The sequence below is a fragment of the Camelus bactrianus genome, chromosome 11, assembly GCF_048773025.1.
Source record: "Camelus bactrianus isolate YW-2024 breed Bactrian camel chromosome 11, ASM4877302v1, whole genome shotgun sequence".
NCBI classification, from domain to species: Eukaryota; Metazoa; Chordata; class Mammalia; order Artiodactyla; family Camelidae; genus Camelus; species Camelus bactrianus.
The window spans coordinates 13,318,068-13,345,617 of record NC_133549.1 but is presented as its reverse complement, the minus strand read 5'-3'; the positions used below and the strand labels follow the sequence as shown (position 1 = coordinate 13,345,617).

The 27,550-nt window shown below is 56.1% G+C and overlaps 1 protein-coding gene across 3 annotated transcripts in view; it reads right to left on the bottom strand.

The window, feature by feature from the left end:
* The window catches only part of GPR137B (G protein-coupled receptor 137B), a 39,204-nt gene extending 11,943 nt beyond the window's left edge, over positions 1-27,261 (bottom strand). Inside the window, exons 1-5 of one of the 3 annotated variants that reach the window (XM_074373262.1) lie at positions 26,578-27,261; positions 12,017-12,066; positions 5,105-5,327; positions 2,535-2,589; positions 2,170-2,319 (exon numbers count right to left, since the gene is read on the bottom strand). In XM_074373262.1, the coding sequence (XP_074229363.1) occupies positions 2,170-2,319; positions 2,535-2,589; positions 5,105-5,327; positions 12,017-12,066; positions 26,578-26,991 (892 nt within the window). In that variant the 5' untranslated portion in view covers positions 26,992-27,261. The remainder of the gene's footprint in view (positions 1-2,169; positions 2,320-2,534; positions 2,590-5,104; positions 5,328-12,016; positions 12,067-26,577) is intronic. The other 2 variants (XM_045522518.2, XM_010962860.3) reach the window with 2 other exon arrangements.
* Positions 27,262-27,550: the final 289 nt, after the last annotated feature.

The window sequence follows — 27,550 nt, the reverse complement described above, 5'->3', positions numbered from 1 at the left end:
GGCAAGGGAAGCAAGTCTGAGCCAGCTCTTCCTCACGCAGACGGAGACTAACTCTAATATCGTGTCGTTCTTTTCGCCTAAAATGTGCACGTTGAAATCAGGAAACACTCATGGTCCAGACCTCAGGTGGGGAGTTACTTCAACCGTACAAGACAGACAGTTTTCTTCAAAACATTCAAGGAGAGAAACTGCCAGCCTCTGACGTTTCATTCCTCCCCCACAAAACCCTCCTTCGTCCAAAGTCGGCCTGGAATAAGCCGATTTTCTTCTCTTCAGTAACGGCAATGAGGCCGTTCCTTCTGCCGCCCTGGCCCCCGTTCCCGAGGGCAGCACACACGTCATGCCTGTGGCCTCTCCCTTAGGAGATGCGTGTCGGTTTTTAGACCTCTCTTCGCATCCTATCCTTTACCCTTTAAAACTTACAGCAAACGAGACTGTCTAGAAAAATGCTGTCTGAGTCCAGGGTGTCTGCCTCCTGGACAAGTGCGACAGCCAAGCGGTGGAGAACAGCGGAGGCGCGTGGCCGGCGGCACAGCTCTCCCCGTGTGGCCCGGCCGGTTCAAAGGACGGCGACACCACTGTCAAGCCAGGAAGGGCCAGCGCCCCGGGCGGAATCCTTCCGCCCTCCCTGTCACCTCATGGTTAAAGTCCAGTCACCCATGCCGGTCACGCTCCTCCTCACAAACATTGCTCCCAAACTCTGCACCTCAAATTCCACCTCTCCGTCTCAGCAGCAGGTGCTGTGTGACGTTCTGATCCACACAAGCAAGCTGAGACCTGGGCCATCTGTTCTGCTTACGACACAGAGGTCTAGAGATCAATAAATCAATCGCCACTAAAAACAACAGAATTTTAAAAACTGTGGTCATATTTTAAACTTGGTATAATCATAAGCTCTTAATTAAAAGAAACACTGAGATAATTGTCTTGTTATAAACCAAATCTCTGTTGTTTAGTGGGGGCAGGTTCTGTCTGGGGTGATGAGGGATTTCTGGAGACGGACGAGGGTGACGGACATGTCACTGAAATGCAAGCTTGTGAATGATTGAAACAGTCAATCTTGTCTATTTCACTACAATAAAATCCTGTGTGTATTAGGACTAAGCCTCTAATCTATCACTGACGAAAGTTTAGATTTTTATATACTTAAGTTCTGGTCACGGGGGACGCCGGCAGCAGTGCCGCAGCCCACTGTCTCCCATCCTGCTCATGAGCTGGTGGTTTGAGGGGGGGGGGGGTGATGCTTGTTACTGATGCTGTTATAATAATTTCTAGCTGTAACATCTTGCACGGGTGTGCCTCTTCAGGATTTCATCTTGTCTTCACAGTTTTAACTTATCATGGTCATTTTATTCTTTCTTCCAGAGTCTTCATTCAGGGCAAGATTTACGTGCATTCCTCTATAGTTGGGTGTCCACTGTCTTTCCAGGAAAAGCTCAGGAGTGTTTGTGATTCAATCCAATGGACCCCAACTACAGAAGCTCTGTTTCTTTGCTGTGATGGCTGTTTGTGTGTCTCATGTCCTCTGTGAACATCGACTCCTATAGGCAGGGGTGGGTCTGGTCGTTTTTGTGTCTCCAGCACTTGGTCCGGGGCCGCTGGAGACACAGAACTGATACTTCTCCAGTGAGAGGAGACTAACTAAGCCTCGCTCTTTTTCATTTTGAGCTTTTCTGAGCATGGATGCCAGATAATGTTTCACTACCTTTGTTCATCTGCTTTGTAATTTATGAATTTCCTGAAGCTACTAAAAAAAGAAAGTTTCAGATGGAGATGTGAAATGGGTTCTTTCTAACACCTTAATATCCTCGGTCACTTTTGTCTAGATTTTCTCCAATCCTGTCAGTTTATACGTTCCATTAAAAAAAAAAAAAAAACCTCATAATTTTATATATTTTCTGAAACCTCAATACAATTTGTTTTACCTCTGCAGATTTCACCCTTTAACAAGATCATCTTACATTTATATGAAAGCACTTAAAAAAAAAGTAAATACTGCTGGACACAGGCCCCAGTAAAGAAAAAGAGATGTGAGTGTGCGTGTCTGTGTGTGTGAGGGTGTGTGTCCCAGTTTTCTAAGAGACGCGTGGGCTGGGACAAGGCAGCACTGCGACCCCGTTTTACAGGCAAGGATGCAGGCGCCTCACGGGGCGGGGGGCAGCCACTGACCTGGTCGGACACATTGTACCAGTCGTAGTCGAAGGAGCGCACGTTCCTGCTCTGGGAGAACGACAGGGTGAACAGGTTGTAGCAGGCGCGGGAGGCGTAAAGCAGGATGACGGTGACGCCGACGGCAGTCACTTGACACACGGAGGAGCCCTGGAAAAGCGAGGGCGTGAGCAGGGGACCGGCCTCCTCCCGAACACGGCCTGGGCTGGGACCTGGCGGGCCCCCCCCGTCTCAGAGGCAGCGCGGCTCCGCCGAGCGTGCGGGAGTACCCTCCACCCCGAGGCCCGCCGCCCCACTGCAGACCTCACCCTGCTCCACGCCCCTTCCTAAAATCTCAAATGACCCTCCTACTGAGGCTCCCAAACCTGGGACGTGACCTGGGAGCGCCTTCAAATAGGAGCCATTTGCCTCAGGCCAAGTCTGTAAGAACAAGAAAGCCAGATGGTTTATTCCGTTAGATCTCTAAGTGCCACTGCCCAGTTCCAAGGACCCTCTCAGCTTAGAGCCCAGTGCCCGGCACCTGGCTTGGGGACAAGCCGCGGGACTGGTGCTGGGGACAGTGGCTCCAGGCAGCGATGCTTCCTCCAAACCCAGCGCCGGCCAGGCTGGGCGTCTTGGACCCCCACCAGACCCGGGGGTGGGAGCCATGTGGAAATGCGGGGTTCGTGCCCAAATTCATGAAGCTATCAATTGGCCAAAGTCAGTTAAAGGACCCCTTAGCGAGAAACAGATAGCTAACAGAACCGAAACTCTGAACTGATTTTTGAGTTTTGCATTTGGAAGTCACTCACTAAACCCAAGAGACTATTTTATTTTGCCCGTCATAGTTTATGAGTTTGTTTGCCAAGGGGGTGATCTAACTAGTAATGTGACAATCTAAAATTTAACCCTTCCCGTTAAAACCACAATTCTGTTTTTTTTTTTTTAACTGAAGTGTAGTTGATTTTATGATATTGTGTTAGTTTCAGGTGTACAGCAAAGTGATTCAGTTACAAATATACATATACATATATATATATTCTTTTTCATATCCTTTTTCATTGCAGGTTATTACAAGATATTGAATACAGTTCCCTGTGCTGTGCAGTAGAACCTTGTTGCTTCTCTGTTTTATATACAGTAGTGTGTATATGTTAATCCCAAACTCCTAATTCCCCCTCCCCCACCACAATTGTTTTTAAAAAGCCTTGGCTGGCACTTATACAGGACAATATAAATAAATACAAAGAAAAAAGCTAAGGCAACATCAAGTCTAAAGTTTGTCAAAATTTATAAATGAAAAAACTTCCCTGCCATACTGACTTTGGGGATTTGGCAAGAGCCCAGGCAAATCACAGGATGCCCTGCTGGAGGCACAGATGTTAACCCACTGGTTACCACTGAAGATACAACATCCTGCAGACAGAGCTGCTCCCGGTCTTCAGACCAAAGATGTTACAGACACCTGGGAGCCTGGCAAGGAGGGGGGTGGGGTGGGGGTGCCTTGTGCCACTGAATGTCAAAAAAGAGGAGCTGTGAAATCACTCAACCACTTTGCAAGTGAGAAAACCGAAGCTCAGGAGCCGACAAGCTCCGTGTCAAGGAAGAGCTCCAGGTGGGAAAGGCAGACATCCTGACACCCCGTGGGGCCTGTACCTTCCATGGAGGTTGGGAACGGATTACAAATGGGCCAAGGGATGAACGCGTTTTGTATTTATTTGTTTTCACCTCTAGGTGGCTAAGTCCAGAGGCTTCCAGCGACAGCGTTGAAAGGTGTGGTTTTTAGCTTTGTGAATGGAGGATCACAAAGAAAAAAGCACTTTTCAAAAAGTTGGCAGAAAACGCTGAAGCGCACTGTGGTAGGAAGCGCATCGCGCACCTGGGGGCCGGAAGTGTCGGGTTTCCACTCCTGGGCTGGATGTTTTGCCCCACGGTTGTACTGCTCTGACTTTACGTGCATCAGAATAACTGATTTGTTATTTTCTTGTGCGGTTAACACCAAATAAAAAATTGAAAAAGGAAAAAAAACGGTAAAGGTAATAGAGGTAGGGGTGGTCCCACGGCTGGCCAGAGTCCAGGGCACCCGCTCCCGACCTGCACGTGTCACCAGCGTCTCAACGAGGGGAGATCAGGGACCAGGCTGGGCGGGGGCACGCTGGCCCCTCTGCTCCGGGCACCACGCCTGCCCCTCTGTAGCTCTGGGGCTGGGAGGAGAACACAGACACTCTAGGCAGGGAGGCCCAGCAGCGAAACAAGAGAACAGGCAGGCGCTGCCCTCTCCCAGCCCGCCTGGCTCCATCTCTGAATGTCACCACCAGAGGCATGCGGTCCTGAATGAGGGGGACGCTCTGGTGGGCACAGCCAAGGTGGGGGTGAGCCTGGATCCAAGTCCCCCTGCACTAAGACCGGGAGGAGGAGAGGACAGGACAGACCCCAAGCCCCAGAGCCAGGCTGCCGAGTCCAAATCTCAGCTCTGCACTGACAAGCTGTGTGACCCAGGGTGAGCCACTGACCTCTCTGTGCCTCAGTTTCCCTGTCTGTCGAGTGGGTAACACCCACCCCCCCAAAGCAGTGAGGGTTGCATGCGTCTCTGCAAGCAGAGCGTGGTTACAAGCGCACACCAGACGTGTGCTCCTGCTGGTACCCGTGGCACAGCCCATCCCCTGGTCCTTTAAAATGCCGCTTAGACCGCTGCGTCTACAAACCAGGGACTCACCTCTCAGCCAGCAATTCTGCACACTCCGATACACCCTGCGCCCCCCAGAGCGAACGCTTCTCGCCTACAAAGGTCAAGGAACCACGTACCTCTGTGATCTGCAACCCGCCCCCAGCCCGCCCCCTGGCTAACCACCTGCAGGAGGTCAGGTGTGAGATGCATGGATCAAGTCCACCTGCAAACCAGGGAACTTTCTAGAACCGGTTGAGTGGAGGCATCTCAACCACAGTTCCATCTTACCTTGGACTCCAGGTAGATGTTGGCCAAGGACATCTTAGAGATTTTGTAGAGGCAGACAGACAGAGAGACGGCACACAGCACGAAGAGCGTGTCGTTAATGGCCACGCGCACAGACACGATGACCTTCCTCTCCCAGTGGCCCGTCTTCACCAACACCGCGCAGGTGAGGTTCACCAGCAGGAAGATGAGGCTGATGAGGAGCGAGGCCAGGTAGAGGGGGAACCTGGGAAAGACCAGAGGAAATGTGAAGCTCCATTCCCAGAGTGTTGCCTGTACATTCTGGATCCATCCAGAAGGAAACTGATTTTTTTTTTATTTGTTTAAATGCTTAGAGCAGTAAACAAACACTGACCGGCTTGGGCTTTGGCAGTTTTCTGGATTTAAATTACAAATCAACTGCAAACGCGGGGAGGTGCTGTACCTCTCCGAGCCCCCTTTCCCTGTCCCAGGGGGCCATGAGGTTCACAGACTGTGGGCATCGGCCGACGTGCCCCCTGGTACCCAAGCCCCACGAGGATGCAGAGAGCAGAGCCCAGTGCTGAGCCAGAGCTGAGCGTGGGCGAGGGTGCCAGCTGTTCTGCGCCCTGAGAACCTGGGCAGAATCGACCTGTGTGAGCCTCAGGGTCGTCGTCAAAAAAGAGACAACAATCCCCACCTTGCAGACCATTTTGGAGGCTTAAGGGAAACAATGTTGAAAAGGGGGTTTAACCCCCAAAAGTCATCGAGCCTGGAGAGCACTCCCTGGCAGGTGGTCTGCCGTGTGTTAGCGCCTGCTCAGCACGTCGCCCGGGGCTGAAGGAGACAAGCTCTGTGGTGGGCTGTTTCTACACATCGTTTCTCAGCTGCATGCTGCCTACTGACCTGTGCCAGGTCTAGAGAAAGGCTTCTCAGATTTACTAAAGCAGAAACCAGCAGTTCAAGCTTCCCTTTAGGACCATCCGTATCGCGTTTACTTCAAGGAGACATCACTCAGGACGCTAGTAAGGAGCAGAGTGGTTTGGCTCAAGACTCGACCATTTAATGCTGGAGGGGGTGTGGAGAAAAGGAAACCCTCCTACACTGCTGGTGGGAATGCAGTTTGGTGCAGCCACTGTGGAAAACAGTATGGAGATTCCTCAAAAGACTGAAAACAGACTTACCATATGATCCAGCAGTCCCACTCCCGGGCATATATCCAGAGGGAACTTTAATTTGAAAAGACACCTGCACCCCAATGTTCACAGCAGCACTATTTACAACAGCCAAGACATGATAACAACCTCAATGTCCATCCAAAGATGACTGGATAAAGAAGCTGTGGTATATTTATACAATGGAATACCACTCAGCCATAAAAATAATAAAATAATGCCATTTGCAGCAACATGGATGAACCTGGAGATTGTCATTCTAAGCGAAGTAAGTCAGACAGAGAAAGAAAAATACCATATGAGATCACTTATATGTGGAATCTGATAAAAGGCACAAACGAACTTATTTACAAACTAGAAACAGACTCACAGACGTAGAGAACAAACTTACAGTTACTGAGGGGGAAGAGGGAGGGGAGGGATAAATTGGGAGTTGGGGACTTGCAGACACTCACTACTACATATAAAATAGATAAACAGCAAGTTCACACTGTAGAGCACAGGGAACTATGTTCAATATCGTGTAGTGACCTACAATGAAAGAGAATATGAAAGATAATGTATGTTCATGGATGACTGAAACATGATGCTGCACACGAGAAACTGACACAACATTGCAAACTGACTACACTTCAATTAAAAAAAAAAATCAACCGGTGGCTCACAGCAAAAGAGAATGTGACAATGAATGTATATACGTTCATGTATAACTGAAAACTTATGATCCACCCTGGAATTTGACACAACATTGTAAAATGACCATAACTCAACAAAAAAAGCTTTTTTAAAAAAAAGGGCAAAAAAAAAAAAAAGGGAAAGGAGAGGGAACAAAAAGGCAGAATGAGCAAGCAAGCAAGAGAAAGAAACGGAGGGGGCAAGAGGCTGAGACACTGGCCTCGCACAGTAAGATCAACATTTTCTCCCCCGTGATGTGCAGAGAGTGATGCTGGGGCAGAACCTCCTGAAGCGTCACCAGCACCTCACTGCCCGGCCCCCTGCACATCCTGCTGGGCGATGTTCCCCAAGCCTCCTTTCCCGGAGGTGAGAAAAGGAAGAGATGTTTGGTTTTCGGCAGCCAATTCTCTGGCGTTTTTTTAGCCTCAGTAAGTGTGGGCATTGCATACATCGGGTATGATTGAAGAGAAAGAATGCGGAGAGGGAAGGAAGAAGGTGATGTGTGGGACCTCGCAGGGGAGAAGCAAGCTGAGTGTATGGGGCAGATGTACAGAGAGAATTTAAAAAATAAGGGTCCAAAGAGGAACACATTTTGGAATAGGATTATGAGTGAGGTGAATTTACAAACTTACAAATCTAATTATTTTTTTGGTAATCTTATGTAGTTTTGATATTTTTAAAAGGGTCATTGATGCTCATACATTAAATAAATAGAACCTTTTGATATATTCTTAATACCTTCATACAATGACCTACTTTTGCTTTGGCAAGCTAAAAAACATTTATGTAAGCCCAACATGGAAGCGTTATTGTAATTTCTTTCCAAATAATCACATGTTCTCTTCGTTTTTCTTCCTTTATTTTTTGGTCATGTGTGGCTTTCATTCTGCCAACATTATTGCCTTCATAGAAGGGAAGCTGGGTGTTAAGAACAAATGGTCATTTCTTTAACATTTAATAGTTTAGAATCACACATACCTAATGAAAGAACTAATCTCGATTACTTGCCCCAAAGTTGTAATTTTATACCCAAAGAAGTGCTTTTTTCTTTTTTTGGTAATAAAGGCAAAAGAGGCTGGAAAAAAAAAATCAACCACTGAACTTGAATGTGTTTCCAAGTCCCAAAGCAAAAAACCATCCATTAAAAGTGGGTCTGAAGCTAGAGGGCGATCAATGTCAGGGTCTCCCAAAGCCACCACAGACCGAGACAGAAACCTGGATGCTGGTCCCGGCTCCAGACATCACGTCACTGACAGGAGGTGGTGTGGCGGTGAGTGGGGTGGGCAGGGGGAGCAATGGTCCAACCACGTTTGATTTCCTGCCATCAGATGTCAGGGCGATGTAACACACCCCACTTTCCCAAGCTCATCTGAATGGGGTTTTATGTCTTGCAGTTAATGATTTAACACACGCTGGCTCTGCCTGCCTCACTCATTCTCACCCTACGGGTCTTAGCTCCAGTTTCACTTCTTTTTTTTTTAGGTTTATGTATTTTCTTATTTTTTAATGGAGGTCCTGGAGATTGAACCCAGGACCCCCCGCATGCTAAGCACGTGCTCTACCACTGAGCTGTGCCCTCCCCGCTAAATCCCACTTCTTCAGAGAAGCCTTTCTGACTCCCTCCTGTACCTGCACGCACATGCACACACGCACACAGTGTGCACACAATCAGGCCTCCCTGGGAGCTGCCTTTCTGGTCCTCTGCACCTGAACTTCACAGACTGACAGCCAGTTTATAGTAAGGCATAGGGACAATGGTCTGACCAATGCCTGTGCCCCCCGGGCCATACGCTCCCCGAGGGTCCAGACTTTGGCTCTTTCCTTCACTCCCTCTACCCACACTGTATACAGCAGGAGCTCAGTAAATACGCTGAGGGGGAGGGAGTGCAGAGGGAAAGTCGGTCCAGGTGAAGATGTGCATTTAGAATCCAGAAAGCACCTGTCAGAGACCTAGACGAGGCCGCCCTTTCTTTCCTGCGGACACTGTCACAGCAGCTCCCAGACCCTTCCCCATTTAGGGGAGTAGTCTGAACCTGAGGAACCTCTGAGGGTCAACTAACATGAATTAGTCTCCAAGGACAGCTCTTTTACAGGATGGGACTAGGCCCTTCCAATCCACCTCCTCTCCCCGGGCATCACGCACCTGCTGCCCGCTGGGCGTGGAGGGCCGGCCGCCGGCTCCTGGGACAGCTGCCCTCAGTCAGCAAGGCTCTCCCTGAACGAGGAGCCCAGAAGCCCCCCGACTGTCTGCTGCCGCTCCTGTCATGCCGAGCAGGCAGCGACCCTCACAGCAGCTTCCACGTGGGTCAGTTCCAGGTGCTGGCACCCTCCCCGGCCCTGAACTGACGGAGCTCAGGGAGGGCGGCCCCCAGCCCCGCGCCGCAGCGCCAAAGCACCAGGCTGGGCTGGTGCACCCCTGCACGACGATCGAATCTAGGGCAAGTCTGTTTCATGTCCTCACACTGCTAAGATCAGGACCGTCTCCCCACGTGGGATGCTGTGCGCTCGACGCAGGGCTGGTTCTTCTCTTCCTGAAGCGGCCGTAAGGGAAAAATGTGCCTCAGGGAAAAATGCTAGGTCAGACTCAGGGAGAGATGACTCGTGTGTGCGACCCCAGGACTGTCCTGACCAGGCCTCCACACAACGCGAGGCAGGACTTCTGTGTCTGTCCTGCACGGCTGCTGAGGGCCGGGGAGAGAACGCGTGTGGGGTGGTTAGCACGGCTCCCGGTCAGTTATTATGGTTTTACCCGTTCTCTACCACGTCCTCACAGTGATGGGGGAAATCAGAGGCGTGGAGAGAGAGACAAAGGCAGGACTTCTGGGAGTCACCAAAACCTGCAGTCTGGCTCCTCCAAAGCCCTGTTTTTCACGGTTTTCTTATGATCTGCTGTGCTTGTGTGAACAGCACTATTTGGAAACAGCCAGAACCTCTGGGACCAGCCTCCTCGTTCCCGGCTCCCTGCACACACCTTCCAACCATGCGACAGCAACAGCCTCTGGAGAAGCCCAGTCTGGACACCCGGCTTTTCCAGAGGACTCTCCAAGCTGTTGTTTCTAATACTATGGTGGAGATGAATTCTTACACCTCCTTCTTTACTACAAAAGTAATACATGAGCCCTGGAGGACACCGGGAATGGGTAAACCCGAGAACACCAGGCCTAGCTCACCACCCAGACAGCGTGGTGCCCACAGCCACCGGGGTGTGGCTCCCCGCCGCCCTCTCCATCCCAGAGGGTCACTCCAGGGCCCCTGAGCCTCCGTCCACCCCTCTGCCCAGTGGGACCCAGAGGATGTGGCGCGGGAGACACAGCCACCACAGACACCAGGCAAGTCCTGGTCCGTAGCGAGGAGATGCCCACTCCCCTCTCCTCTCCTGCCTCAAAGAGCTGCCGGGCGGACTCAGCGGGCCTTGAGCCTTCTCCTCTGATGTCACTCTGGGGAGCAGTGAGGCCTCACTTGTCAAGAAAGCCACTTCCAGAAAAAGGTTTCATCGCCTTCTGTGCCCACTTCCTCCAAAGCTGCCCCGCTGCTGGCCCCGAGTTCCTCCATCACTTACTCGCACAGCGGACTCCGAAGTCCCGCATGAACAGTTCAGCAGAAACAGGAACTCAACTCCCCTCAAAATAGTGAGACACCAGGATCAGGCCAGGGTGGCGGGGAGGCACCGCCAGCCTCATCCCTTGTACCCTGGCCCGAGAACTGTCACCTTTCTGAACCTCAGCCTCCTCGGATACAAAACGAAGATTAAAACAGACACTTTCAGAATTTTAAATAAAAACTCTTGGTAAATTTAAGGTGATCTGTATTTAAATAAAATATAACACGAGGTGGGGAGGGTAGAGCTCAGTGGTAGAGCGCCTGCTTAGCATGCAACAGGTCCTGGGTTCAATCCCCAGTTCCTCCATTTAAAAAATAAAATAAATAAATAAACCGAATTACCTCCCCCCACCAAAACAAACAAAAATTTAACATGGATACATTTTTCCGTATCTTAAGTAATAAGGTAATTAAATTTTCATTTTGACTCAAGATGTTAAGTGCCAAAGTCGCCTTTCCAGGACTGTCTGCCCTGGACGCGAACTCCCCTGGGTGGGGCGGCAGAACACCTGGACTCCCCCCATGCCCCCCTCCCCCACTCACACCTTTGGGACAGCTTGTCTCCCATCCCCCTCTGGCCACATCTGACCATTCTGGAAGCCCCTGGTTCTCTGCTGCTGGGGAGTTGACAGACCTCACTGAAAATCCGGGGAAAGCAGTGGGCCGTCTTCCCAGGACCCACACACAACTGGCCTCTGCATCTAAATTCGGCACACGATGGAAGGGGCCCCTCCGTGATGACCAGCCTCCTGCACTCGGCCCTGCGCAGGCCTGAATTGCTCCTCAGATGTCCTGCGCCCCCACAGTGGCCATGGCAGAGACCCGCTCACACCCCCGCAGTATCACGTGTGCTCCCTCTGCAAGTTCTTGGGTTGTTCCGCCCCCTTTACAGACAGACCGTGCGTCCCTTGAGGACACAGACTGCGTTTCCGCCTTGGGGTGCCCACCTGAGTCTTACGTGGTCAAAATATACTTGCTGGGTGTGGAAAGAGCCCCAGGCTCGCTGATGTGCGGGGAGTTAGGGTAACCGTACCGCAGAGTTCCAGAGAACAGCCCCCACCAGCAATGGGCAGCCACAGACCAGGGCTCAGGCCAGCACAGCAAGGGCAGGACCGCGGGGACCGGGATGTGGCATCGCTGCGCCTGCACACAGGGCGGGGGGACGCCTGGCCGCGCTGCGTCCCAGGGACCCCATCTTCCCTTTGCTGCCGGGGCCTCTGGAAGGCCGAGAGGCAGCAGCACCGCTCCCCTCCCCTCTCTGTTCTCCCAGATGAAGACAGGCACCGGGCTCTGGTTTCCAAACAAGGCAGATGTGCCACCAGACCTGGGAAGTCTCAATTCAGAGCAGAGGCTGGCGGGCAGGGGAGGCCAGCTCGCAGGGCAGCACCCAGGACACAGCGGGTCCAGGCAGCTCAGAGGAGCCAGGCGTGCACCCCTCTGCTGGGCAACGCTCCACAGGGGAGCCCTTCACCTGCTGTCACCCAGAGAGATGCCCGCGGCTACTTACCGGTACTTGAGTAATTCTGGAGAATATTTGGACTTGGCTTTAAAAATCACCTGCAATGACAAAACAAACAAACAGAACACAGCAGGTTGGAGACACAATATGCTGACCCCGACACACTGGTACCAGTGCTTGGAACCCCCCATTCCCTCCCTGCCGAGGCGCTGCGCACGGCCGCTGAAGTTGAGATGTTTGCTTTGCGAGAAAGTTCGTGACGCTAAACATCTTTTAGGCTGTGCACACACTTTCAAAAATAAAGGTACTTAATAGCACAGAGAAATATATACGAGATCTTGTGGTAGCTCACAGAGAAAAAAAATGTATGACAATCAATATACGTATGTTCATGTATAACTGAAAAATTGTGCTCTACACTGGAATTTGACACAACATTGTAAAATGACTATAACTCAATAAAAAAGTTAAAAAAAAAAGTAAAGGTATTTAAAAATGGTTTAAAAAAATTTTAAAGGTATTAGTGGTCTACCACTGTCCAGCACTTCCCTTATTTTCAGATTTCTGTTTGAGCCCATCCTTCCCCAGAGGTAGAGTCCACTCCCCCAGCCCCGCCACCGTTATTAGAGTTTTCACTGGCGCCACATGCATGTGGTTGGAATGTGCGTGTCCACTGACCCGGGCCTCAAACGTCGCAGCCCACTGGACTACAGAGCGTCAGACCTGACGGCTCTCTCTGGGGGAAATGCTGCTTGCTGCAGTTTCTCCCGACCTCAGCAGCCCGCACAACGGCTCGGGGGCGAGGTGGGCTCCCTTATTGCCAAGTCTGCAGAGATGCCTGCAGTCTCCCTCCCCTGGGTGCTGATCTGCGGATCAGAGGCCTCCACTGGGGCACGCTGCTGGAAGTTTAAGGTGGGGCCTGAGCCTGGAGGTGAGATGGCCAAGGGGAACCTGGGTCCCTGGGGAGGCCGCGCGGCAGCAGGTGGGCAGGGATGGGAGTCCAGGCGGGGAAGGAAGTAGAGCCTGAGTGGGCGAGGACAGTGCCGTCCCTGTAGGGGACCCAGAAGGTCTTCAGCAGAATGAACACAATCAGAAATCAGGTCTGTGCTTTAGGGGGGCGGGGCAGGGGGGGTCAGAACCAAAGGGCCTGGACCACAGGTTCAGAGGAGGTGAAAAGAAGGTGTGACAGGCAAACCAAAGACAGAGCTAGACAAGTGGCTGCCTGGGCTGGGGGTCTGGGGACAAATGGCGGGGGGTGACCGCTCCTGGGGTGATGATGATCTGAAGCTGGTGGCGGTGAGGGTTGCACAAGTCTGTGAACACAGAACCTCAAATGGGGAACCACACAGGCTGTGACGTAAAGGAGGGAAAGGCAGGTGGGGTGGGAGCTGGGCCGGGGGTGGGAGTGCCCCGGGCAGCACTGCCTCCAGGGCCTGGGGGGTGGAGGGGTGAGCCCAGGTCAGAGACACGGACCGGCAATGCGGCCCAGACGTTGGACGGAAGAATCCGGGGAGCCGGTCCCCGGCTCTGGCAGATGTTGTGGGTGGAGGGGGTGGAGGGGAAGCGGGCGGACACTGGGGTGGCAGACAGGAGGAAGCGAGAGCCGTGAGTCATTCCTGGAGCATCAGCCGCTCTTTAAAAAATGTGTTTGTGAAATGAGAGAGAGAGGATGCGAGCGCACAGTTGTGAGATGGGGACCCGCAGGTGGAGGAGGAGCCGTGGAGCAGCAGTGGGGGGCGAGGCAGGAGGTGCAGGGGAGGGCGCCCGGGGGCGGGAGGCAGGACCGGGGAGGGAGGCTGCCAGAGGGTCGCGGGGACAGCAGCAGGCTCAGGCTAGAAGCCTGGAGAGAAGGGAGGTCCCAGGGGAGCCTGCCCAGGAAACAGGACTGGAGCACAGGAGGGCCTGGCCTCCTCTGCTTCCCTCTCCCCCTCCGTGTCTGCACAGCCGGTGTCGACCCAAGGTTTCTCAGGGGCTCCCTGGGGGCAGGGAAGGGACTGGAGGGCCAGGGAGCAGGTTCCATCCAACACTACCTCGCGTGGTGGAAACAAAGTACTTTGCCCTCTCAAATCCGAATCCCCGTCCGTCTCAGCATCATTCTAACGGCTTTTAAAAAGTCCTACCCAGAACTAGCGCCAATGAAGAGAAAGCCGGTGGCCTTCTGGAGATCTGAGTCAGGTTGGGGGACGCCCTGTGGGCAGTCCTGGCTCCTCTGATTCCAGTTCTGAGAAGAGCTCCAGGTGGGCGTGGATGCGACTTGCAAGCTGGCCCACGGGAGGCCGGGGTGGAGCAGGGAGCTGGCTCTCCCCTCACGTCCAGCCCCAGCAGCTCAGCGCCCTCCTGGCCACCCCAAGCCCTTCCCGCCACCCCCCAGATGACGCAGGACAGGCCAGAGAGCGCATGTGACGTCCTTGCTCAACGCCAGCAGAAACGTCCTAGAAGCAATGGCCGCCCTCGGCCGGCCTCCCCTCATAAATTATAGTCCCGGACGTCTCACGGGTCTGTTCCCACCCTGTGAACTCCTGCCAGCCGGCTCTCCCTCCTCCTACCTCCAGCTGGCATTTGCTGCCTCGCCGTCATCTTTCCTAGTACCTGTCAGCTGTTTCTGGCAGAAGCGGCCTGGGTACCTCTTCGCAGGTGGGACCCTGTCCCTTGGGCATTCAGCGAAACCCAACAAAAGCAACCTCTTCTGTCCCCAGAGGCAGTGACAGCGACAACTGAATGCTTCCAGGCCTGCACTGTGTTGCGAATCCCTCTCCGTGACCGTTTTGCTCGATCAAGCCCCCCACCAGACACGACCTGTGACTCCGAGCCTCCACGTCTGAGCCCCCACCTCCCGAAGTGATGCCCCCCGGAGAAGCCAACAGGCAGGGTGGACGCCTGACAACCTCCCACCCCACGCCCAGGCTGGACACCTGATCCCCAGGGGGCCGTGGTCCCGCCTGAGGGCTGTGGCCCCCGGAGACCCTCAGAGTAACGGAGAGGGTCTGAAACTGCGGGCACCAGGCACAGACCGAAGTCTAAGCCAGTCTCCGTCTCTCTCCCCCTCACTCACACTATTTTATTTGTTGTTGTTGTTGTTGTTGTGTTTGGGGGGTTCTTATCTATTTAAAGGAGGCACCGGGGATGGAACCCAGGACCTCGTGCACGCTAAGCACACACTCTTATCATGGAGCTGTACCCTCCCCCCATACTATTTTAAATGTATGTATGCAAAGTCGTTTGAAAATGCTACAGATTCATGGCAGGCTTATTATGAAGCCCTGTCCACAAGGCAGCAGCAAGGCCCAAGCTCACAGGCCCGCCCTGCGGCTCAGTCACCTCGGGCACGCCACCTCTGCGCAGGTGTCTTTCATTTTCAGTGAATAAAAAGGCACCATTGAAGCCGCCAGCATCTCTCTCCCTGGCTCGGACCCCTCCCTTCTCCTCGGAGGGAGCCGCTCCCTGAACCTGGGGTTCCGACAGCCAAGCAGGCTTCTACTTTGACTCCTATAAACAATCCAGGGTCCCGCCTTGCATGGTTTTTACCTCATCTGAATGAAGGCCGTCCACACCCGTCTGCAACTTGTCTGTTCACCTGTCATGAGGCGCTGACAATGTATCGGTGCTGAAACACACGACTCTAGTCCCTGCGTTCTTACCTACAACTCTGCACAAAATACGGATGACACGGAGCCACTACAAGGACAGTCGCTGACCTTGAAGGTGGTGGACTGCCTGGAGGCAGCTGGCCTGCTTTCTAAAGAAAAATGACTGCAACCAGAAAGCAAGAGGACGTGCCCTTCCTTGCAGTGTGCAAGCCTTCAGGGCCTGCTGCTGCTGTGTCTCTCAGACGCCCGCCTTCCTTGTGTGCACATACTTACAGTTAACACCACGGTTATCTGATAGTGCCAAGTTCTTTAAGAATAATTTCAAGCCTTTCACATACGCACAAAAAAAAAAAACCAAAAAAGCCCAGGGCATCCACTGTCTACAGGTCACAACTGTGTGCCCACTGCCAGCAGAGAAACATCTCAGGATGGTTAAAAGCGTGGATTCTGGAGCCGGCTCACCTGGGCGTGAATTCAGGCTCCACTGATGATCAGCTGTGTGACTCTGGAAAAGTTACCTAACCTCTCTGGGCTTCAAGTGCCTCCTCTGTAAAATGAGACTAACAATAGTGTCTATCCCAAAGGCTTTTGTCAGGATCAGGTGAATTAACACATACAGAACCCTTAGCCAAGTGCCTGTGCCTAGCAAGCACTACGGAAGCGTTCGTCCGCTGTCCCCGCCAGTTATCGTGAGTCCCCGCATCTGTCCTCAAAGCGTGATTCTAAATGCACAGCTACTCAACTGTGGTCATAGATGCTCTCTCGACCATAAAAGGAAATTTCATGCTCAAAAAGGTTAGGAACCACTGACGCATTTCAGTGCAGGCTCTCAGGATCCTCCCCCCCACACACCATGCCTCCCACTTCTTGGTATCCTGGGGAAATTATGCAAACCCCGAGGCGCTGGTCTCCCAGGGTGACAGTCATTACTCTGCTTCCATATGCTGAGCATCCTCATTCACCAGAGCGGGGTGACAAGACCTGAATTTTTCTTAATTTCTGGGGTCCCTGAATCCAAATGCAGGATTTCCCCGTTTCTGCAGCAATCCCTGAAGAGCAGAAGGGGTCTGGCATGTCAGGTCAGTTTGCTAAGAAAGGAAGGGTGAGGGTAATGTCTCCAATGTCTGCAGACACTATCCAAGTTTCTAAAGCCACAGAATCCCAGGAAAAATCAAGGAGTGTGTTGCCCACGCTGTGGATGCGGGGGGCAACAGCCTGGAGCCCAGACGTGCTGTGTGCCCGGCTGGCCAGGCACCCAGGGAGGTGACTGGCTCCCGAGGGGAGGTCTTCACCACGTCACCTCCTGTCTTTGGATCCGGTGAGGGGGAGGTTCAGGGAGGGAGTCCCGCTCACGGCCTGGCCTCCTGTTCACCCTTGGGACCCAGAGCCCCCAGCAGTTAGGCAAACCGCTTTTGTGAATGATGACACTGCCTCTCCCTGGAACTTCCACAAAGCCCAGAACCCCCAGAAGCAACCTCAGCCTTCTCCAGCCTCCTGTCAGCTGACCAGGCACCTGAGAGCCCTCCTCAGGCTCCTGTGTGTGTGCACGTGTGTGTGTCCTACCCCCACTGGCAGCCTGGGAACCCCGGGAAGGCAGAAGCCCGGCCCACACCTCTCCCCCCGGACTCTCCGCACTTCCTGTAAGTGATGAAGGGACAAGGTCTTGCCCGAGAAGGGCATCTGCACCCCCCTCGCTCCCTGAAGGGGCTCCTTGCTCCAGCTTCCAGCTGAGATCCCCTCTCTTCTGTCGGCTCCCCAGGGCCTCCCTGTCCTCCTAAATGGGACGGCAGCCCCATCCGACAGCACCAGCCCCAGCCAGGCTGCCCTAGCGGGCTCCTGGACCCACCCTGGGGAGGGCAGGCCAGGCAGTGCCGTCGAGGGGCAGCGGCACCCGTGCAAAGGCCCCCAAGTCACCAGCGACACACCGAACCCGGGCCGCCCTCGCTCTGCCTCTCCCGAGCACCTGGGCTTACACGGTCACAGGCCTGCTTTGTTCGCCCCCTACAGACTCGACCTCCCTGGGCCTCGGTGTCCAGCGGGGAGATAACAGCCTGGGTACCAACGTCCATCAGGGTGACTTCTGTGTCCTCCACCCCGCGAAGGCCCACAGGTGCAGCTGCAGCCTTGCTTCTGGGTGGGCGCGGCCCCACGTGCTCGGAGGAGGGAAAGGACAGGACCCAGCGCCCCCAGGGCAGCCAGGGCTGCAGGCACGGAGGCCCGGCCCGGCCCACGGAGGCGGGCCGGGAAGCACCAAGCCCAGAGACTCCCCGGCAGGACTTTCCCTGCTTGGGCTCGGGGGTGGGAAGGGCCATGGCCCCGCCAGGTGGCTTCATGATTATTTATGCTTCTGAACCGCTCCTGCCACAGACACAGCTCACAGTTCGCCAGTCAGAGCCCTGCCCGTGATTGTTCCAAATGTGCTTAAATACGGACACACTACAGCCCAGAGGAGACCTTTCTCCGCCGAGGAGGTTTAGCTGGGTTGCCAGCCAGCCGGCCCTGAAGGCTCCAGGAAGGGAGGTCTCCGGCCCCTGTGGGGGAGACATGTCGCACCCCTGCTTCCCGGTCCTCGCGGCAAGTCACGCACAGATGACAAAACCAGTGAGCGGTTAAAACGCGTTTCTGTTTTTTTTTCCCCACTAGAAAATGACGTTCTGCCTGAGAAGGAAGAAATCTGAGGTTCCCTGGAACTCCTGCCCCTGCGGGGAGCCGTCTGGGGTGGTGTCTGTCACGAACGGCGTGTCTGTGCCCCCCCCCCCCAGATTACATGTTGAGATCCTCGCCCTCAGTGTGACGGTGTGAGGCAGGGAGGCCTCAGGGGGCACTTGGGTCCTGCGGGTGGAGCCCTCGCGGGCGGGATCCGCTCTCTGAGCGAAGGCACCCGGGAGCCCTCTGCCTGCCGCTCCCCGATGTGAGGACACGCGCTGCCGCCGGCCCCAGGCAGAGGCCCCCTGGAGCCCAGCCACACGGACACCCTTCCCCCAGTGTCCCGTCCCCAGACCCTGAGGCAGGTGTTTCTGGTGTTTAAGCTGCCCCGTCCACAGCATTCTGCAACAGACCAAGAGGGTCAGCGCGGCTCCTTGTGACCTGCCCGAGAGAACGGCCGCCGGTCCCTCCTCAGGGAAAGAACATGGTGACAGAAACTGCTCTGGGGCGGGGGTGGGGGGAGAAGTGAGACATGGGTCTCCTGCCAGTCTGCCCCCAACTCTCCGTGGGACACAGGAAAGGACCCCGGGATGGCGACCAGGACCATGATGGGCAAACCTACATCCCCCAGGAAACCACGAAGGGGCTGAGGCTGCCCCACCCCCAGCAGGGAGGACAGGACATGTGCCACCAAGTCTGTGAAGGGCCGTCTGTCATGAGAGCGGGGACCCGGCTCCGTGAGGCCACAGGGGTTGGGAGGGGAGGCGACCAGCCTCCCCCAGGCTACCCCCAGCTCCGTCCTGGTGTCAGTCTGGGCCCCAGGGAGCTGCCAGTAGCAAAGCAGGGCAAGTGGATTTGATGGATGCTTAAAGAGCAGCAAAGCCACTGGTTCTTTTGAAAACACATGTCCTGGAGGGAGAATGACAGAGGTGACAAAGTGAATTAAGTCCCCAACCTTCTATCGGAAACATCTCCTGCCTGGTGTCACCTCTGTAAGGACCGTCACTATGTAACATAGGCTGCCGACACCAGGCACACAGAATTTAGCAGGTCTGTTCTTCTGGCCTGCATCCGGCCTGCACAGCCTCCCGAGAACCCCAGGCACTCAGAAGCACGTGGGGAAGCAACCTCGGTGACCCTGGGTGGACAGGTGGCTGTGTGAGCTGGGGGTCACACTTACAGGAGAACCACCAGCCTAACAGGGATGAGGGAGCGACACGTGCTCCAACGTGGATGAGCCTCGAAACACTACGCCCCGTGAAACAAGCCACACACAAAAGGCCAGTGATCGTATGACTCCTCTGATGTGAAGTATCCAGAACAGGCAAATCTGCAGAAAGCGGACTGGGGTTGGCCAGGGGCTGGGCAGGGGGAAGTGGGGAGGGACTGCCTCGGGCAGGGGGGCCCGCAGAAGCCCGCACTGCTCACCTCCGGCCCACACTCTCTCCTGTCTGCCCCCCCACTCCTTCCCGCCCTGTCCCATCCCACAAGACAGACTGTCACATCGCCTGGGGGGCCAAGTGACCTCTGACAGCTCTCAGGGCTGGACAGCAGCCCAGGAGGCAGAGTGCAGCCCGGGCAGCTGATGTCAGTGTGTGTAGACGTTGACCCCGTGTTTTACAAACTGTGTAGCTCAGCTGGTAAGTCTGTCCTAAAAGGGGGGGTGGCGATGCCATCACAAGAGGTGCCCCCCCAGGAGCCCTGGTCCGTGTGCCCCTGCTCCCAGCAGGCGGGGAGAGGTTCCCTGCTGGGTGCTGTGGGAGGCACCCCCATCTCTATGTACATCTGTCCTTCTCTGCAGTCTACGACCCTTTCGGGCAAAAATTCCACCTTACTGTCTCTGACCCCAGACACCTGCAAGCAGGTGACTGAAGAGATTTGTGTGCTGAGTGAGTGACACTCTAATCACCAGACGTGAAGCCACGGCCTGTTTCCAACCCGCCAGAAAGACTTGCCCCAGTAAATGCCACAGTCAGGTGAGGGGGGAGCTTGGTGACACACCAGCGTTTGTCCTAACCTTGTCCCAGGGACCAAGTCCAGCCCGAAGCCTGCTTTTGTATGACCTGTGAGCTGAGAATCATTTTGATCTTTTAAAAGAGACGTTTAAAAGAAAAGGAACATGCAACTGATGCCAGATGTAGTGCACAAGGCCTGGAACACTGACGTGTGCGCCTTTCCAACTTCCTCGCCTGTCACCCCTGCACGCGAGTTTGAGGAAATCAGCCCACTCACAGGGTAAAACCACTCGGACCTCATCTGTCCTCAGAAGTTAACAGACTCTAAACTTAGGCACAGTACAAGTCAAAAATGAAATGTTTACAAGCCTTCGCAGACCTCCGCGGCTGCCCACGGACCAGGCTCCGTCCGCAGTTTGCTGAGGCCCTTCCCGTCCTGGGGAAGCGGGCCCGCCAGACACACAGCCAGAAGGAGCCTTCCCTCCTCCCACGGGACTCTTACGGCGAGCAGGAACCACGGAAGCGGATCTTGGAATCACGTGCTGTGACGTTTTCATAAACCTCAGACCCTTTCAGTGATGTCCTTCGGATGCGTGGCCGTCAAGTCTGTCAGTGCTCCTCTCCAGTCAGCCTGGCCCTCACTGCCCCACCCAGCACCTCGCAGCCGACGGCTCTGGGGACCAGAAGGTGCGGGTGTTCAGGCGAGGGTACGTCACAGCCCCCTGGCGGGCAGGGCAAGGCCGCTGGACACAGCCACCAGCAACCCGCCTGAGCGGTGAGAAAAGCCTTCAGGCGGCACCCTCCGCCCCCCTGCTAGTCACTGCTTGTCTGACCCTGGGAAAGGCTGCGGAGCAAAGGATGCAGCAAAACCCTGCAGTGCGAGGCTGTGCAGGCCCCAGACCCAGGGATGGGAGCCGAGGGGACCAAGCTGGCGGCGCTCAGCTCAGCCTCTGCCAGTGGGGAGCTGAGGCTTCAAGGTCAATGGCGCTGGATCTCAGATACACTGTGAGTCTCACTGTCCCCATGTGGGCCGAGGGCAGGACAGAAATCTGGTTCACCTGACGCTGGCCAGGGAGCCCTTCAGCACCGAAGCAGCAGCAATGGGGGCAGAGAGAATAAAGACCAAGTGCTGGGAGGAGAGAGCTTGGGAAACCGGGTTGCACAGTTAGAAAGCTGCTTCTCCGGGGAAGTTCTGGAAGGAAAACGAGGAAGTGACTTCCTGGGGGTGCTGGTGGTCGATGGGAGACTGAATGCTAGTAAGAAACTCCTCCTGGTTCTGTGTGTGCTTGCTTGGGTGTGCACGCATGCACACACACACACACACACACACACACACACACACACAGAGCTCTGGTGGCCGTGAGCCAGCGAGTGACCCCAGGGAGCCAGCGTTGGGTGCTGCAGAGGTGAGGATTCCCTGCCCCTGTGCAACCGTGTGGCCCCAGCTAAGACAAGGTACTTGGGGGCCTGCAAAGACTTGCCTCATGTGCTCCTAAGCTCCTTACTTCCTCAATCGCCAAGAGGCCTAGAAGCTTCCCTCTTCACAAGTCCTAGATCAGCACTGGGCACACGTGATTCAGGAACATTTCTCGATTAAACTGACTGCCAGGAGCGTAGCGAGATCCACTTACTCCTAAGACCCCCCCACCTCCCTTCTCCTGGTGGGGGTGCAGACAGGGTCCCCAGATTCAACTTTCAGCCACCCCCTGGTCCCTGGTCTGCAGGGACGAGGACCGGACGCCTTTCCCGCTGAGGGGTGTGGTGTGCACCCAGCACTCGTCCTGGCTCTGCACGCCTGCTGGGGTGACCCTGGACAGGTCACCAGAATTCTCGAGGCCATCAGAGCCGGGTCTGGAGAACAGGAGCCACTGGACCGGACGGCACCCCCAACCTGCCCCAACCCCAGGGGCACCCAGGCTGCCGTTTTCCTGGAGCAGGTCGGTAACGGGCTGTGGAGGCGCAGCACAGGCGGGCCCCGCTCTGTCCACAGGGTCCCTGCTCCTTCCACTCTGGTGCTCCTTCCCTGTTCTACGGCCTCCACTGGCCCACCATGACCCCAGGACCCTGCCACGACCTCCGACACCCACCGCGACCCCAGGCCCCGCCACGACCTCCGACACCCACCGCGACCCCAGGCCCCGCCATGAACTCTGACACCCACCATAACCCCAGACCCCCACTATGGCCTCCATGAGCCTCAGGCACCCACAATAACCTGCTGCAGCTTCCCAGCCACCCTCTAAGGCGTGGTGGGTCCTGGCTCCTGCGTCAGCATCCACGCACCACCCCTCCCCCCACCCCGACGGCTCACTTCTCCTTCCTCTCCTGTCACAGGAGTCGTCGTCACAAGGCTCAAGACAAGTCTGCAGCAGCGGGAAGCTGAGCCCACCGCATTCCACCAGATTCAGGAACCCAGGAGTCTGAGGTCCAGACACGCAACGTGGACAGAGAACAGGTGGGAGACAGGACTGCCGAGGGCACTCCGCCCCCTCCCCCCCGCCACGACCTGCCCAGAAGCTGGCAGCCTTAGCCTGGGAGCCTCTGCTCTACAGCCAGGGGTGAGGGCCCCACAAGGCCCGGTGAGCAGAGACCCCCAAGAACCTCAGGTCTCCGGTCCTGCCCGCTAAGTCCACTTAAAAATGCCAATTCATAGCACATGATGCTTGAAGAACAGGCCTTGGAGGAAAGGCCTCTGCTCCAGCCAGGGCTCTCCCACCTCCCAGAGCATCAGGAGCTGGGGGGGGGGGGGGGGCATCTGCTGCACCTCGACAGAGCCCAGAGCTGGCAACACAGGGACTCAGCACCTCGAGCTCCAAGGAGAGCCCCACAGGTTTGGGGCCGCGCGCACACCCCACACGGGGCCTGTAAACAACAGAACCAGTCCTACCACTGGCCGCTGCCCCACATCTGCAGCCTGCTGGAGCAGCTGGAGAGGGAGCCGAGGAGAAGTTACCAGCCTGTGGGCAGGAGAGCAGTGCTCGCTGTGGGAGACGACGGTCTCCACCCCAGGCCCGTGAGGAGGACAGATGCCTGCAGAGCTGGGCGTGCGCAGGCCCAACGGGAGACATCAGGGCTGAGTGGGTGAGGAGGGAGTCCTGGCCCAGGCCAGCCAGTCAGGGAGGTCTAAGGGCGCTGGGGACTTGGGGGGCGGTCACTGCTTCCACTAGGGATTTCTGCAGATGGGAGGAAAGCAGAGAATGTAAAGGTGGGGGCCGGGGAGGAGACACAGGGTGGGCACCAGCCCATCACCCGGGCTGGGATGGAAGGGAGGTGGGGAGAGGGGCCAGGATGAAGCCCGTCCCACAACGTAGACACAGCCACAGGCAGAGTCACCCAGAGAGGCAGAGCCAGGCAGAGATGGACAGGCAGGGTCACATGACACAACCCTGCCCCTTCCCAGGTCCACCCCAGGAGAGCCAGATTCCAAAGGTGGCGGGAGAGAGGCTAAGAGCGCAGGGCACACCCTTCTCCTCCAAGCCCTGGATGCTCAGCCAGGCGTGCCCTGGACGTGGGGGGTGGGGTGGACAGGAGGTTTAAACTGACTGTAAAGCTCTCATAACCGAGTATGACCAGAGAGCGAGATGGTCCACCTGACAGGCAGTGAAAAGACAGAATGCACTCAGCAGAGGTTTAAAGGAGAGATTTTGGGGAAAAGTAAATCAAATTGAGCCTGTGCAATTACCAGATTACCCTAAGAATGTGTGTCTTCAGGCAGACAGGAGCTGGTACCGGTGTGTGGTGTGTGCCCTGCACAAAGGTGTTGGCCAGGGAGCAGTGGAGGAGGGTGCTGAGCCAGGCCGCCAGGAACTGGGACAGGAGCATCCACGTGCATCTCAGAGAGGTGCCTCGCAGGCTGCTGGGCACGTGGTCACCTGACCTCGCCTCTCTGAACCTCAGAGGGGAGCACCCTTCTTACCAGGTTATCACGGAGGCTTTCGTGAGATGCGCACACAAACCCCAAGGCCTGGACCAGCCACAGAGGATGTGGCACCAACAGAAAAAATGTCCTCCACTCTCAGAACCAAACTTGGGGCACACGGCTCCCTTCCCACTGCCCTTTCCCCCTCCCACCCAGGAGACGGTGCAAACCCACCTCTTTGCTGAGGACCCAGGTCCTGCTCCCGTCTCCTGAAGCTGAAACATATGCTCCCCTAAAAGCCCTGCGGTTATTCCTTAGCTGTGTCAGAAGCGCACTTTCATCCCCTCGCTGGACGCTAAGCTCTCAGAGGATGGGCTGTGATGTTTAGAGTGAATTATGTTTTCCCACTATAATTATAAGAGGTTTTAAACACTGTGCCATAAAGGATAAGCCCCGCACTCAGATGTCACAGATTTGGGCGTGACTCCCAGCTCCAGGGCTCGACGGTCATGTGACCTTGAGCAAGTCATATAACCTCCCGGACCATCCTCAGAAAAATGGGAACACCATCGGTACTTCCTTCAGAGGGTGGCTGTGAAGAGGCAGTAAGCCAAAACACTTAGCGCGTGGCCAGCACACAGCACGTGCTTCTTAATCGTTAGCCACGACCCCCATCGTCCACAATCTGGTTTGCATGCTCTGAGATGGGGCCTGGGCAGCAGCGGTCCCTAAGGCTCCCCTGGCCATTCCAGTGGGTGAGAACCCCCCCGAAGAGGAGCGTGGGAGGGGAGGGGAGGGGAGGGGAGGGGGGAGAGGGGTGTCAGAGCTGGGAGTCAAAGGGCACCCTCTTTATCATGCCCTCGGAAGTGTATTTGTCAGGAAGCCAGGGTCTGAGATGCCAGCAGTCACTGCCACCTTCTCCTGACAGCCACCCCAGAGACAGACAGAAAACAAGACCTGAGATTGATAAAGCAGCCAGGGCGGTGGCTTGTGGACTCCTGGCTCGAGAGGCTGTCTGCCGGTCACTCTTTCCCTCGCTCAGCACTTCCTTGCCAACCAGCAGATGGTGCAGAAAATGTGCAGCAGCCCTGCCCCTGACCCAGTGCAGAATCCGCATGCGGTCGCCGGAGGGCCGTGCTAGTGCCCTCCGCTTTCCTCTCGCTCTTTTTTTTTTTTTTTTTTTTTTTTCTCAAAAAGGGAGCAGTATAAAGATCTCCACGTGCAGCCGGTCCATCGTCACAGTCCTTGAAGTAGCATCAGCCTACCTGACCTTTGTGTCTTGCTTGAAATCACTCCCTGCAATCCAGTTAAAACGCCGGAGCGTCTGCAATGTAGCTGACTGCCTGAACTGGTTTTCAGGCTGAAAAGCAGTATTTGGACAGATGATACACATTACTCACGGACCAGAAAATATGCTGATACTCTGGATTTAGGAGAAGGCTCTGAGCAGAGATCCTGTTCGATAAGATTATACTGGCTACTGAACAGTCCATTTGTTAGTTTTCAGCCAAGGGTATTTCCTCCAGATTTTCAGTCCAGGGTTCCCCCGTCCTAGGGCCAGCCCTTCTCCACTACTCTTTTTTTCCTTTTTTTAATCAACGACATTTTCTTCCAATACATAAGGCCACCACTGAGAGGAGTGGACTGCTTGCTGGCACAAAGCCTACCCAAACGGCAGCTCTGAAACGCCCCTCACCGGGTGACGCAGTTGGTGCCTTTCCCCTGAGCAGGGTCCTGGCGAAAATGGACACTTCAGGGCTCGGACAGCTTCTGGGAAGCAGAGGTGACGGCGATGACAATGGCGGCCTTGTGCTGCTCCGCCTTCATGCCACACCTCACACAGTACTTGGAAAGGACTCTACTAAGTCAACGGTCACAACAGCCAAGACAACTGGCGCTTCTCCCATTAGCTTATTAACAACATGCTCCATAAAATGACTCCCGTGTGCCTATAAAAGCGCCGCAGTCAACTTTTACGGCTTTTTCTCGGGGCCTCTCGGATGAGCTCAGCCCGCCCGCTGCACCAGCGCGGTAGCAGGGTGGTGGCACCCCGGCTGCTGTGGGACAGTCCTGCGGAGGAGTTCGTCAGCGGTGGGGCGCCTAGGCTCACAGCACCTCATCCCCACCAGGAATGTCCCAGCCTCCCGTCACTCAAAAACCCAGTGTCTGGCCCCAGTCTAGAGACCAACGTGCATGCTGGGGCTTCGAAGCTTTGGAATGAGGGTCTAGATGAGAAACGCTGGAGCTCACGTCTCCCTGGTGGGCACACCTCCCACCGGTACCCGACTGGATGCGCCCAGCTGAGGGCAGCGGGTAATGGGTGGCCCCCAGCCCTCGCTTCCCTTTTCCTCCTCCTTTGCCTTCTTTGCGAATGGGAGGTCGTTACCTGGGAGAAAGGCCTGCAGGTGGAACCGGGCTCAGACCAGCCCAGAACCCGTGCTTTGTCCCCGCCACACGCTCAGCCCTCCGGCTCGGGGACCGGCCCGCCACGGCCGCCTCGCCCCCGCCAGGCGCGCGCCGCCAGGTGCCTCACGCCCGCGGGCGTGGCTTCCCGCGACTCACCTGCGTGAAATACAGGTTCATCAGCGTGAGGGTGAAGAACTGGAGGCACACCGGGAAGCAGTAGAGCAGCCAGAAGACGAAGGGGCTGAGCGCGTTGGCCGCCACGAAGTCCTTGAAGTAGAAGGAGAAGAGCACGGTCCGCAGGGAGGCCCAGAGGAGGCAGAGGAAGAGGAAGACGCTCTGGTAGCTCAGCCGCTTGTGGCGGTAGCGCAGCACCAGCCAGAGCTGCACGTAGATGAACACAAAGAGCAGCGAGTAGAACACGGTGTAGACCACGGTGAGGCCGAGCTTCACGTAGGGGGGCACGGCGGGGGTCAGCGTGGGCGGCAGCGAGTCGTTGCGGAGGGGGTCCCACGGCGGGGCCTCCATCGGGCCGGGGGCGCTGCGGCGCGGCCGGGGGCGCTCGGGCCTCATCGGGACTCGCTGCCGCCGCCGCCGCCGTCCCCGAAGGGGTCTCCGCGCATCTCTCTCCACCCGGAGCCCGGCGACTAGAGGAAAGAAAACAAGCCGCACTTCCTCCCCAGGCACCACATGATTCACTGGGGCGGCCTCCGTCTGCGATTGGCAGCGCCGCGCCCGCCAGCCCCGCGCGCCGCGGCTCCGCACCGCGCACCCCAGGAGCCCCTCCCCGCGCACTGCGCGCCCCTAGGAACCCCGCCCCCCGCCCCGCGTGCTCCCGCACCGCCCCCGCGTCCCACGCGCCCCCAGGAGCCCCGCCCCCCGTCCTGCCCACCTCCAGGAGCCCCAGCCGCAGCGCCTGGCCGCGCGCCCCTGGAAGCCCCGCCCCCTCCCCGCGTGCCCCCGCCCCGCCCCCTGTCCCGCGCGCCCCCAGGAGTCCCGTCCCCCGCACCGCGCGCCCCCAGGAACCCCGCGCCTCGCCCCGTGAGTCCCCGCCCCACGCTCTGGGCGCTCCCGCACCGCTCCGCCCCCGAAGCCCCCAGGACCGGCAGCCTGGTACCCGCCGCCCGCTTCT